This window comes from Ictidomys tridecemlineatus, chromosome 2 (genome assembly GCF_052094955.1).
Source record: "Ictidomys tridecemlineatus isolate mIctTri1 chromosome 2, mIctTri1.hap1, whole genome shotgun sequence".
NCBI lineage: Eukaryota > Metazoa > Chordata > Mammalia > Rodentia > Sciuridae > Ictidomys > Ictidomys tridecemlineatus.
Genome location: NC_135478.1, coordinates 156,991,521 through 157,004,332, shown reverse-complemented (window position 1 = coordinate 157,004,332; position 12,812 = coordinate 156,991,521). Strand labels below are relative to the sequence as shown.

Genomic DNA, 12,812 nt, shown 5'->3' with positions numbered 1-12,812 from the left:
ACCTCAGAAAGTGTTTTTTTTTTTTCCCCTGGTGGGGGGGCGGTTTTGTTAAATTGTTCAGGCTGGCTTCAAACTTGTGATCCTCCTGCCTTCTGAGTCACTGGGATTACAGGTATACATCACTATACACAGCTCAATTCTGATTTTTTAAAAAGTACAATACAGGATTAAAAGTCGGTAAAGCTGTTTGCCTACTTGATGCCTCACCTTCTCACCCTTTTCCAAACATCACTGACCTCTGATCTCTGCCTCATCAATGTGCTATCACTGCCCTTTGCCCTTCTCACAGACCATCACGTGTTGGCAAAGAAGAGGATTCAGACTGAATTTATTCTAGGCCAGTGGCTAGACCTTGAGAGAGCAAGGCCCATTCCCAGGATTTCTTTAGGATGTGTTTAGGGGTACAGATGTTTGTTGAATGACCTTTCCACTGACTTACTAGCCAGATACTTCCTAAGACCATTTGGTGAATAAAATTGAATTCCTAAAATGTATTCCTGGGAGTTAGTGCCCAGGTGGGGAGGGTTGTCTCTAAGCAGGAAGCTGGCTTTCTTGGGGTGCTCTATGTGGTTTTTCACAGTGAAATGTTTGCTCTTTGATGTTTCTGTTGATTATGCTCACGCTTGTTTTTAGTCAGTGAGAACCTGGGGTGTGGCAGAATGATAACTTTGTCAACTTTGTCTTTGGTTTTCATTGTTTGAACTAGTTTTATCTTATTCCCTCCTTGATATTTTTTTTTTTATGTGTGTGTCCAGTAGGTTTATTGGTGAATGAACCAGGTAGCCTTTTCTGTGAAAGGCCAAGTTGGTGCCAAAAAAAAAAAAAGGTAAATTCAGTTTGGCTACCCCCGTAAGGATTTATTTTTTAGAAAATCATGGCTCATTATGGTAGATAATGATATTGTTTTTATACATGTATACTTGAAACCATTAAAAAAAATAGAGGCTGTAACATTAAACCATAATTTAATCTGCATGTCCATCTGAGCTTCTGCATTCTCTGGTCTTTTGAAGTCCCTGGTTCCAAGTCTCAAGGCTCGAAAACAAAGCAAAGAGCTTGAAGACTTTGCTTTTTTCTCTACAATTCAGTCTTCAGCAACTTGAGAGCTTTCTTCATGTTGTCAAGCACTGGTGGGACAAAAGGTTAGGATAATCAAGTATTATCACAGATTATATCAGGTTTTAAATAATAAATATAATCAATCTCCAGACACAGTACTCTATTCATTGTTAACAGGGTGCCTTTAAATCATGGAATGAATTGCTGGTAATATATGGTAATTTTTTTTCTAAAATTATGTGCCATGGCTTTTGTGACCACCCAGTTTTCTAGTGTGCTCATTCCTTCTCAGATTTTTTCTCCAACTCTTCTTACAAAAGAATCTCTTCATAAGCTCTGTTGGAAGCACATAATTTTGACTAATAGAAGTACATTTTAAACCATGTTCATAGGAAATATCCGTTAGGTGTGTGAAGCTACTGCAAATTGTTTTAGAATTGGGTGGAATATAAATTACAAATAATAGTAAACCAAGTGTTTGACACAGATAAATTAATCCAAATGAACACCCTATTAGCACTGGGTACGGTGGTGCACACATGTAATCCCAATGACTCAGGAGGCTGAGGCAGGAGGATTCCGAGTTCAAAGTCAGCCTCAGCAAATTAGTTGAGTCCCTGAGCAACTCAGTGACACCCCATCTTTAGATAAAATACAAAAAGGATGAGATGTGGTTCAGTGGTAAGAAACCCCTGAATTCAATCCCCAGTACTCTACTGTCACTTCATTTTTAGATAATGAAACAGGCTTAGATGGGGCTAAGCATAGTTTGTGGAGGATCACACAGCTATAACAAGTGCTGGAGCTATGCACCAGAACCCAAGCTTCTAACTTGTATCCCTTTAGCAGCAACTCATGAATATGAGATCTGGGATCTGGTGACAGGATATCCACATGAGAGACCTACACTGAGCAGCTGCTTATTCACACGCTCCACAAATATTTATTACATGTCTGTTCTATAGGGCATTATAGGATACATGCTGCTAGCTCAAGAATAGTTAGGACTTGCAATGTGCTTCCCCTTGTCTTCATGGCTCCTACTACAGACATTAATGAACCATGAGGAGTTGTTTTGTGGATAAGGCACAGACTTTCTGCCCCAGCAAAATATCCTAAGCCAGTGTTCTCCAGTAGAAAACCCCTTGCTGTGGACTGAGTATTTGGAATATGGATGGTATAACTGAAAAATTGAGTTTTTAATTGTAATTAAAAATTTAAGAGCAAAAAAAAAAATTACATAGCAACAAGTGGCTAATGGCTAATATATGGGTAGTGAGGTTCTAGGCAGTCACAATAATTTATCAGTACTGGTTCTCAGGATAAAACCCAGTTTTCTTCCCAGTAGGAGTAAGCAGATGTCATAGCCAGGTATCTTCTCCCATTTAGGTACCTCATCTGCCTCAAGTGTGTGCCTGCCTCCCCCTCCCCCACTTTCCTCTCTATTCCAATATGGCAACTGCTAAAAAAGTGAGTATCTTGGCAACTCCTTGGATCATCTTGTCCATTGATCTTTAAATTGAGCCTGACTTCAGCTTCAACAAGCTGGACTACATTATTTCGGTTTGTGATTTGGGGAGAAAAACTATGCTAATTATTGCAACTCTGTGATGGAAGGGGTTGTGTATTAGTGTGCCTGAGACATAACCTGAAGTCCAGATAATGTGGTCATGGAACTTTCCTAGAGAAAAAGATACCTATACTAAAGGGTTCTTCTTCACTTGAGATAAAAATAAAATAAATTGAATTGGAATGAGAGTGATTTACCTCTTAAGGTCAAACTGATTCTGTCTCTGCTGTACTTAGCAGAGCTCTCTCTCACCTCACCTGTGCCATCTCATCCCACCACTATAACCAACATAGTTGTGCTTCACCTGGACAACATCCAAGTTGGAAGTACCACTTACATAAAGCTGTGTCCGAAGGTTCATAAGCATAGAGACGATTTGAATATCTTCCGGTGATGTCAGCTCTGACTGTCAGGGATGGGTCTGCAGAGATAAAAGGAATGGGATTTTTGTTTTGTTTTGTTTTTTACAAGTAGCTTTTATTTCACGATGAGCCTAAGTATTCATGTCCTGTTGAACAACGTGTGTTCTACTGCATCATGCTCCATCCCATCTACTCTGCTGCCCAGCCTTCGGCAGGTAGCAGCCAATGCAGGGCTGGGAGCATTGGACAGCTGTGCTATGTTGTTTCTGGAAAAGGATATGAAACCTGTTGTTCTGTCTAAAGTGACCTGAAAACAGGATTCTATATATTTGGGGGATGATGTTTTATTGGTGAGAACATTAGCATCCATTCCTACAGAATTATTATAGACTTCTAGAATAATTGCGTTGTAGTTGACTTGTTTTACCAAGAGCAACCTGGATAATTAGAAACTCACATTTAATGCTGGTTTTCATTTTCTTTTAACAAATGGAAGAATGCAAACCCTTAAGAACAGCAAGGTCAAATAAACATTAATTGTTCTCCACTATTTTTTACTTTGTTGTTAATTAGCTGCATTTTAAAGATAGAAATTTGAGGGGCTGGGACTGTGGCTCAGTAGTAGAGCGCTTATCTAGCATGTGTGAGGCACTGGTTCGATCCTCAGTACCACATAAAAATAAATAAAATAAAGGTATTGTGTCCATCTATAACTAAATTTTTTTAAAAAAAGATAGAAATTTGAGTCTTTTGTGTCTATTTATATTTCTTAGATTTAAATCCATTTTGTCATGTTTTATATGTAGCTTGAAGTTAAATGGTTAATGAGAAAAGATATCTTAAAAATAAGATGCACCCAAAAGGAGGATACAGAGAGGTCTGAGTGCCATTCTACCAATGAGAGAAACATGGTGCTTCTTTCTCAGATGTATTGTGGCAGAAAATGAAAAGTTAAAATTAGCTGATGAGGAAAGAAGTTGTCTGTGTAAATAGGTTGAAGCTCACACTAAAGAAAATATGCTGTGAAATGCCACATCCACAGGAATGCCTTGCTAGAGTTTAGCAGTGACCTTGACTGTGTCGAAGTGGCAGAATAGTGTGCGGAGGAGAGAAAGGGATGTGCAGCACTTACACAGTATATTGAGCAGGTTTAGGTTTTATCTTGTCATTGTCACTTACCCACAAACATAATCCTGGGGACGTACTGGCCATCAGGAGAAAGATGTTTGTCGGTTGTTTCATACTAAGATTTAAAAAAGAAATGCAGATTTTAGTTTGCTTACTTATTTTGGTTATTTTCAGATTTTTAAACTCAAGATGTGTTTGTGCCTAGCCTGGTGGCACATGCCTGTAATCCCAGTGGCTCGGGAGGCTAAGACAGGAGGATGGCGAGTTCAAATTCAGCCTGAGCAAAATCGAGGTGCTAAGTAACTCAATAAGACCCTGTCTCTAAATAAAATACTAAATGGAGCTGGGAAGGTGGCTCAGTGGTGGAGTGCCCCTGAGTTCAATCCTCAATACCAAAAAAAAAAAAAAAAGATTGTATTTGTTACTGGGCTAAGAACAGAAGATATCTTTTCCAAAGAGTTTATGGATATAGGTAGGGAGATAAGTTAGGTGCATGAAATAATAATAACAGAATGTGATGCAGACCATGAGGTAAAGAATTGAATGGATGTGATATGGAAAGACCAAAGAAGTTCAAGAAGGAGTATCTGGAAGGAGTTGTGATGTTGTGGGGGAAGAAATCTTGGATGAGGTAGGAGGAGATGGATTAAAGAAAAAAAAAGCAGAAGATATTTCTGGAGAAATTATAAAAACCAAAAGTATTTTCTTGAGCATTCATCTGTTGGTTTCTATTTAGAGTGTTACTGATTTAGCAAGACACAGTGCTTATTTTTAATGAATGCATAGTCTTTTGTGAGATCCAGGTAGGAAAGTGCATGCTGAGGATCCAGTGGGTGAAATGTTATGATGGGACATGCAGGTTTCTGGATGACTGGAGCAGGACATTGATCCCAATATCAAAAAGTTCCCGGGGACTTTATGAAGTGGGTAAGGAGGAATATTAAAGCGAACAGGGATTAATTATGTGGGGAAAAAAGATCACTCCATGAAGTAGGTCGGTCAGTTAAGTGCAAAGGTATGAAAGGAAAACATGGCACTTTCTTGTATGACCAAGCATTGTCTGACCAATGCTTGGTCATAGTGAAGCATTATGGACTCCTGAGGGCAGTTAAGTTGCTTCTGGGGGCATTCTTCTGACTGGCCCTGCTCACCATGCCACAGAGTTTTCATTTGCTCAGAAACACTAGCTCCTGAAGGGATGCTTGAAGAGGCACCACAACCTGTTTGGTCCTTAGAGTGATTGCCCTGATAGCCCTGTGAGATCAGGTGGTTTTATCTTGTAGGCAGGAAGATGCTTTGTAACACTGCAGTATGCTAGGTGAAGTGAAAGGTCACACACTGCAATATATAACGATAGCAGGGACATTTGGAATGGACGAGCAGAGAGCTTTTTGACAACTACAGAAGAGGGAGTGTGATTCAGAAAAGCACTGCTTTCAGTGAAATAGAGAATAAAGACAAATGAGCTATTTGAAAAACCTGAACCAAGGTGTGGAGCATATTGAGTTTAAGCTAATTATGAGCCATCTGGAACAGGGTTGGATAGGCAAATTGGAAGTTGTTGCATGTTTTGGTAAGATGTAGGAAATTAGTGTATAGGAATCAATTTAACTCAAGTATAGTTGATGATATCCACAGAGAATACAAGATATATAAAAAAGTGGGTTATCAAATAGAGATTCATTGAGTCATTCACATTAGGAGTAGAAAGAGGAAGAGGAGCCTATGGAAGGGAGACGAGAAAGAATTATTTGAAATGGATTGTTCTTCGAAGAAGCCAAATGATGATGAGGAAGAGAGGCTCGAGGGGACATATGCTTAGTAGAATTGATTTTGTTTGTTCACTTTGTAAAGTGGAGCTGGGCATGGTGGAGTATGCCTGTGATCCCAGCAACTCAGGGAGGCTGAGGTAGGAGGATGGTAAATTCCAAGCCAGCCTTAGCAACTTAGCAAGGCCCCAAGCAATTTAGTGAGACCCTGTCTCAAAATAACAAAGGGTGGGGATGTGCCTCAGTGGTTAAACACCCTGGAGTTCAATCTCTGGTACAAAACCAAACCAAACCCAAAAGCCCTTTTTGTCTCCCCCTGGGGAAGACGGGAAGCTTGAACATCATGAGAAGTGCCCATGGTGAAGTCAAATGGGAATGCATGAAGCTACAGTGTGAAGAGGCAGGGTCTAGATTCAGAAAGCCTGGGAATTGGCTTCTTCACATGGCAAAGGGACAGGGATTGAGAAGCCAGGACTTCTGGGGCACAGACACAGGAAGTACTTTGTAAAATATAATTACCTTTCCATTATTACAGAAATAGAAAATATCCTTGCTGCAGGACAGTTTTTTTTTTTGACAGGCTAAGGTTATTAATTACTAAATAAAAACATAGACATGTCAGATATATTATCAATAAGATGAAGTATCTTTTTTTTTTCTTTCCAATCTATGAGATGGGCTATTTGGAAGACATCCCAGTTAATGCAGTATGACTGAGATATATAGAAAAATGAAACACCTTTTTCACATAATGAACTGGGGGGGGATGTTAATGATGAAAAGCAAACTTACAACTAGATTGAGGAGGACAAACTGCTCCGCCAATTTCTGGATATCTTTATTGTCAGCAAACACTTTCTTTAAAGCTACAATGTAAAGCAACATCATTAAATAGTGTCAGCATGGGTTAAAACTCTTGTTTTCTGTTGTATTTTTAAATCAGTTGTGTTTTCTTGTTCTGCCAGGCTGGGATGGACCCAGGGCCTTGAACATGCCAGACAACTTGCTCTACCACTGAGCTACACCCCAGTCCCCAAGTTGTGTTTCAAATGCAATACCTTGTCCTTTCAGTGAACGATTTGTGAAATAACACCCAACCATTGTCTCCCTTTGCTTTTTTCCATTCACTCACCCATTTACCTTTTTTCAACACATATTTACCGACTGCCTACTATGTGGCAGGTATAGTTTTATGCTCTGGGGAAGATGCAATAAAGAGAAAAGCACATGCTTTTTCTGTAGAGAGAGGCTTGTGTGAGGGACAGACCAAAAACAAGTACATAAGCAAATATTTAGTAATTTCAGGTGGAGATGTGTACTTTGAAGAATAAGTGAGGTAAGGGGTTTAAGAGATAGGGCAGATCTCTCTGAGGAAACGACATTGAAGACAGGGTGGTCCATTATGGGGGTAGCGAGTTAAAATTTGTGGGGCAGATCACTCTTGGCAGAGGAAACTGCAAAAGCAATAGCCTCAATATGGGAGTGGGCTGAGAGGCTCAAGAAATAGCATAAAGTCCAGGCTAGATAGAAGCTCTGAGAGCAAGGGCGAATGGTGGGAAAGGAAAGGTAGCCTTTGGCTAGACTGGTCAGCACTTGGGGTTTCATTCTGCCTGTGAGGAGAAGCCATTTGAGCAAAAGAGTGACAGGATTTGCTTTGTATTCATTAGCCTCTCTCTGGTTTCTATGTGGAGAACTGACAGTAGGGTGATGAGTTAGTGGCTGTTAGAGCATTCTAGATGTGATCTTGGCTTGGGCCTTGAAGCAATAAGAAGTACTTGGAGGGCTGGGGTTGTGGCTCAGTGGTAAAGTGCTCGCCTCCCATGTGTGAAGCCCTGGGTTCGATCCTCAGCACCACATAAAAATAAATAAAATAAAGGTATTGTGTCCATCTACAATTAATATATATATGAAAAAGAAGTGATTGGATTTGGTCAGGACTAACTAGATAATGTATCCCAAGGGCAAAATGAAAACGCAAAACCCTTTGTTCAAGAATTATTCATAATTTTAAGACATTGGTAGCAAAGAACTAAATCAAATGTGGGAGCCTTCCAAGTTATGGGTCCTGGCACAGGTTGCATGTGGGTGAAGCTAGTGCTGGCAGAAGGATCTTTGACAGTAAAGTCAACAGTATATGCTGATGTCTTGAATGTGGTACATAAGAAAATCATGAAGTCGAGATGAATCTGAGAGCTTAATTTACAAAATGTGTAAATATTTGTTACTTTAAAACATGTTTTTACTACATAGTATATATACTTCTTTATATATACATACATATATTAATATATTTTATATAAAAATAAATATATAAAATATTATAAATATGTATATATTTATAAATATTATAAATATATATATACGTACACATATGTATATATGTGTGTGTATAATTATTATTATTATTTTATTTTATTTTTAATAACTGGGGATGATCCCAGGGCCTCACTCTTGGGCTAGGCAAGTGTTCTAACATTGAGCTATATTCCCAGCCCCAGCCCTCTCATTTCTTTTTTTTAGTTGTTGACGGACCTTTAATCATTTATTTATTTGCGGTGCTGAGAATCGAACCCAGTTTCTCACATGTATGAGGCAAGCACTTTACCACTAAGCCACAACCCCAGCCATCTTTTCTTATTTCTAATGATATAAAGATGGGTGATCCGGACCCTGGTTCTACCTAAAAGCTCATAAAGAAAATCATATTTAGAAGAATAAATACCTTGGCTGTGTGGGCATTCATCCAAGTGATGAATAATCATCAAGGGCTTGTTACTGTAAGAGACAAAGGGTGATTTTTAGTGGGTAGGATTTCATGTAGATCTAGGGTCACTAGATGGTGCTCTTGAGAGCCCAGAGAGGGCCCCGTGTAACCATTGTCTTTACCTCGTCTTGGATTTGTATAGAGCTTCTTCATATGTCTGAGTCCAGATGAGTAGATCACCCCAACCTAGAACAAAATAAACCGGCATATTTAAAAACACTGCAATTTCAGGCCAAAACCTACTGAGAAGCAATAGTGAAGACTGGAATAAATATATACTCAAAACAACCTTGAGGAAAAAAAACCTTGAGAAAGTAGAAGTGATTATAAACTTGGATAAATCTAAAAGAAACAGAGTAAAATATATTCTGTGCATGCATTTCAGCACCAAGAGTTAGGAAGTCCTTCCCAATGAAGTAGGAGCTGAAAGCCAACAAGAGGCTGACTCCCACCTCTGGAGAGGGTCTGTGGCAGTTTGGGTTGAGAGTCCTTTGTGTCCTTTTTAGCTCCAGGTTTGACTGTGGTCTCTTTGGCCAGACTGTAGGAGAGGGCCACAAGGAGCAAGAACGCTGACATTGAAATTTTCTCCATGGCAGATCTATATGGAAAACAAACAAGAGAGAAGGAATTAGGACTCTTCAAGATTTATAGGTTATGTCACAGAATCTGTGTGTAGTGGGATAGAACAGAAACAGACTCTTCTGAGACTGGACTCGTGAGATTGGAATAAAAGCTAACTTCCATGGGATTTTCATAAGAATACACAGTATGTGATGGGCACAGTGGTGCATGCCTGTCATCCCAGTAGCTTGGAAGGCTGAGGCAAAAGATTGCAAGTTCAAACTCAGCCTTAGCAATTTGGTGAGACCCTAAGCAACTCATCAAGAACCTACCTCTAAATAAAATATTTTAAAAAGGGCTGGGGATGTGGCTCAGTGGTTGAGCACCCCGAGTTCAATCTCTGGTACAAAAAAAAATAATAAAGAAATAAAAAAATACATTGTATGTTGGTCTCTGTCTCTTCCCCTATCTATCAATAGATATGATCCATAAGAGAAAGATATATAACTTAAGGAAGGAGATAACTAGTTAGATGTATAAAATTCCGCACCCCCGCAAAGTGCTGGAGATTAAGCCCAGGGCTTCATGCATGCTAGGCTACCACTAAGCTACCACTAAGCTACATCCAGTCCTGTCTGTATATACTCTTGAAAAAAAGGTATAGCCTAGAAGTTATTTTAAGCATTACTACTTCTTTCCCACTTCCCCAATGCCTCATGATACAGGTGAAGAATCCAAAGTTCAGAGAGATAACATTTGTGAGGTGGGTCGAGCACAAAATCTTCTGGATCTTTTCATTTTACAGGGCTGGCTTCTTCTCTCCTCCTTGAAACAATTACCCTAAACAGATTGGTTTCTTTAACTTTAAGTTAAAAATGGGTACATTGCCATTGAAGAATGAGCTATAAATAAAATGATCAATTCCTTATTTCATTTAGAACCTGCCAGCTTTGTCACTTAACTGAAGACTTGCACCCACACAACTCTCTCCCTGGTGTAATGTGTACTCAAACTCTGTAGTAGCTTTGAATTGACTGAGACAATCAAAGTCAAGTTCCTTCCAGTGAAACATTCTTTGTGTGGGTCTTTAGAGGTGGGTTGTTGTGGGCATATACTGTAGAGCAAAAAATATTCTGTGAGATTCATAACATGAAGAAATAAACCCCAGGGGTGTCTGTGAAATTTCTTTTTCCTTTCTGCCAGGCAGACTTAGATGCCTGGGAACAGGAATGTGAATGGCAAGATAAGTTCCATGAGTGCTGAGAGAAAGGGTGAGCTAGTGAGCATAGTGGTGGCGCCACAAGTCACTAAGGTTATCTTGGGGCCAGAGCATAGACTTGGGATTCTGGTAAAGCCAAACACTAATATTTCTTAAAAAGAAATAGGGAACCATGGCACCTAATACTGGGGTAGTTTTTTAATTAAGTTAGACTCTTCAAAGGAAGCAGGATGAATCATTGTTGCTTAGTGTTTGTAAGCCGGGAGTTTCAAACAATTTGATAGCTCAAACGGCAATGTTTCACTAAGCATTAGATGATTAGAAATAATGTTGCTGGGCCAGGGTTGTGGCTCAGTGGTAGATGCTTGCCTAGCATGCTCTAGGCCACTGGGTTTGACCCCAGGGCCACATTAAAAAAATAAATAAAATAAAGGTATTGTGTCCATCTACAACTAAAAATAAAAAAAAGAATGTTGCTCAGTTACCAAATCCAAGAGATGTGTTCTGTTAAACAAAACAAGTGTTAGTAGGTAGCCACATAATATCTTAGAAAAGACATAAGCAAAATTCAGGGATATAATTTTTTTTTCTTTCATTAATTTATTTTTTCAATACTTAGGATCAACTCTAGAGCCTTATGCATGCTAGGCAAGAACTCTGTGACTGAGCTATATTCCCAGTCCTTTTTACTTTGAGACAGAATTTTGCTAAGTTGCCCAGACTGGTCTTGAACTTGTGATTCTCTAGCCTCAGCCACCTGAGTAGCTGGGATTGCAGTATGCACCATCATGCCCAACTTAATTTCTTCATTTTTTTTATATTCATAAAGATGTAGAAATGCCAATAATAACTTTTGTCTTCTAAAGGTCTACAAAAATAACTCAAGTATAATAATATAAGTCAACAATACCCAGCCCTCTTAATATAAAAACTACTTTTTAAAATAAAAAAAGAACTTCCTTGTGAGAATCACTATACTTTTGAAATATTGGTTCAGAAAGGTAAACTACTTTGAATTTATCAACAGACATTTGATATTTTGGGTTTTATAATAGCATCTATGAATATTTGAAAAAATAATAGTAAATTGGGGGCAAAGCACTTCAGTCTGTTGACAATTCTCATATACCTAGTTCACAGGAGCCCTTGCAATAGTTCCACAGGTTATAGGTTGGAACTATTGGTAGATTACATGTGTTTTATGGCAGGATGACTGAAGGAAGGCTAATATAACTCCTGCTGTGCAAACATCCTGCTCTGGGTGATTTTCTCAGATTCACTCCACCGAGTTTTCATAACATGAAGAGACTCTGCTCCATATACTTTCTGCATAAGCTCCTCAAAACACAATGCTAACTTTGGAAGATTTTGATAATTTGGAAACACACATACATAGGAACATGAACACATACTGACACTTTGTGACACCACTTTTTACTGGTTGCTTCATCCTGGTCTTATCTTTAACAAAAAATGAAGTTGCAGGAGGTTTCAGAGTCCCTGTTATATATTATATACAGCAAAGTAACTCACTTTCTTCTAACCACCAAGCCCATGGATTTTAAGATCGAAAACAAATAAATGAACAACAAGAAGAATGTCTTTACACCAGACCAAAAAAAAAAAAAAAAGAAAGAAACTCTTTCTGATTTGTAATAATATATTCCACAGGGGCAATTTGAGCTAAATTTTCGCATTTGAGGAGCTTTTGGGTCTTTGCTTAGCCAGTGGGAAAGAAGCAGAGCATAGATAGTGACTGAATAGACATCCAAGGCCCCTGTCTCAAGCTTCAAAACTCCTATAATTCACCTGCTTTAAACCTCTTGTGTCTTAATGGAGAAATCACCACTTTGAACCTGCTCAGGAATGCAACACTACAGCTCTAGTCAAAGGTCCCAGTAAGCCTTTGGTGGAAATTTCATTTTTCCCTCTCCAAACCTCACTTCAGGGCAACCCAGGAAACTTGCATTTCTCTGTCTGTTGATAGTCTGCAAAGTTACAGAGCAATCAGAGGCCAAAGCTCACTCTAACAAGAGCCGTTCCAAAGCTGTTGACAAAAGCCTTACCTGGTTTTCCCCACCCACCTGCCTTGTGAATCGGCTGGGATGTGTCCAAGCTTCTGAGTGTGCCTGCACAGTTCAGAGCCTCTATTTATGCACCCCAGCACACCTCAATCCCACCCACTAATCCTGCATTTACATGTTGCTAACTCGGAAGAAAACTCTCCTTTCCCCAAGCAATTGTCTTCCCTGGGTTAACGAGTTTCTTGTTTGTAACAACAACATTGCAAAAGGTATGCTTTTCAATATGCATGTTTTTAAACTATTTGTGAAAGTATATTGTTAAGAGTTTTGGAAAAGACAGGCAGAGTGCCAAATCC

The 12,812-nt window shown here is 39.1% G+C and overlaps 1 protein-coding gene across 2 annotated transcripts; it reads right to left on the bottom strand.

The window, feature by feature from the left end:
- Nucleotides 1-836: 836 nt before the first annotated feature.
- On the bottom strand, nt 837-12,602 carry Agr2 (anterior gradient 2, protein disulphide isomerase family member). 2 transcript variants are annotated; one of them, XM_005328779.4, is made up of 8 exons: nt 12,499-12,602; nt 9,105-9,250; nt 8,775-8,838; nt 8,611-8,663; nt 6,681-6,754; nt 4,171-4,234; nt 2,967-3,050; nt 837-1,127 (listed from the first exon to the last, which is right to left on the bottom strand). In XM_005328779.4, exons 2-8 carry the CDS (start codon nt 9,241-9,243, stop codon nt 1,078-1,080), a joined length of 528 nt encoding a protein of 175 aa, XP_005328836.1. In that variant the 5' UTR covers nt 9,244-9,250; nt 12,499-12,602; the 3' UTR covers nt 837-1,077. The 2 variants fall into 2 exon arrangements, with proteins under 2 accessions (XP_005328836.1, XP_040147664.1); XM_040291730.2 differs by having other exon boundaries at nt 12,517-12,582.
- Nucleotides 12,603-12,812: the final 210 nt, after the last annotated feature.

Coding starts and splice junctions, on each gene's coding strand:
- Agr2 (XM_005328779.4), bottom strand. CDS start 9,243: ATGGAGAAAATTTCAATGTCAGCGTTCTTGCTCCTTGTGGCCCTCTCC. Junction 6,755..8,610: donor TGAATGCCCACACAGCCAAG/GTATTTATTCTT, acceptor TTTACATTGTAG/CTTTAAAGAAAGTGTTTGCT. Junction 1,128..2,966: donor ACCTTCGGACACAGCTTTAT/GTAAGTGGTACT, acceptor TTGTCCCACCAG/TGCTTGACAACATGAAGAAA.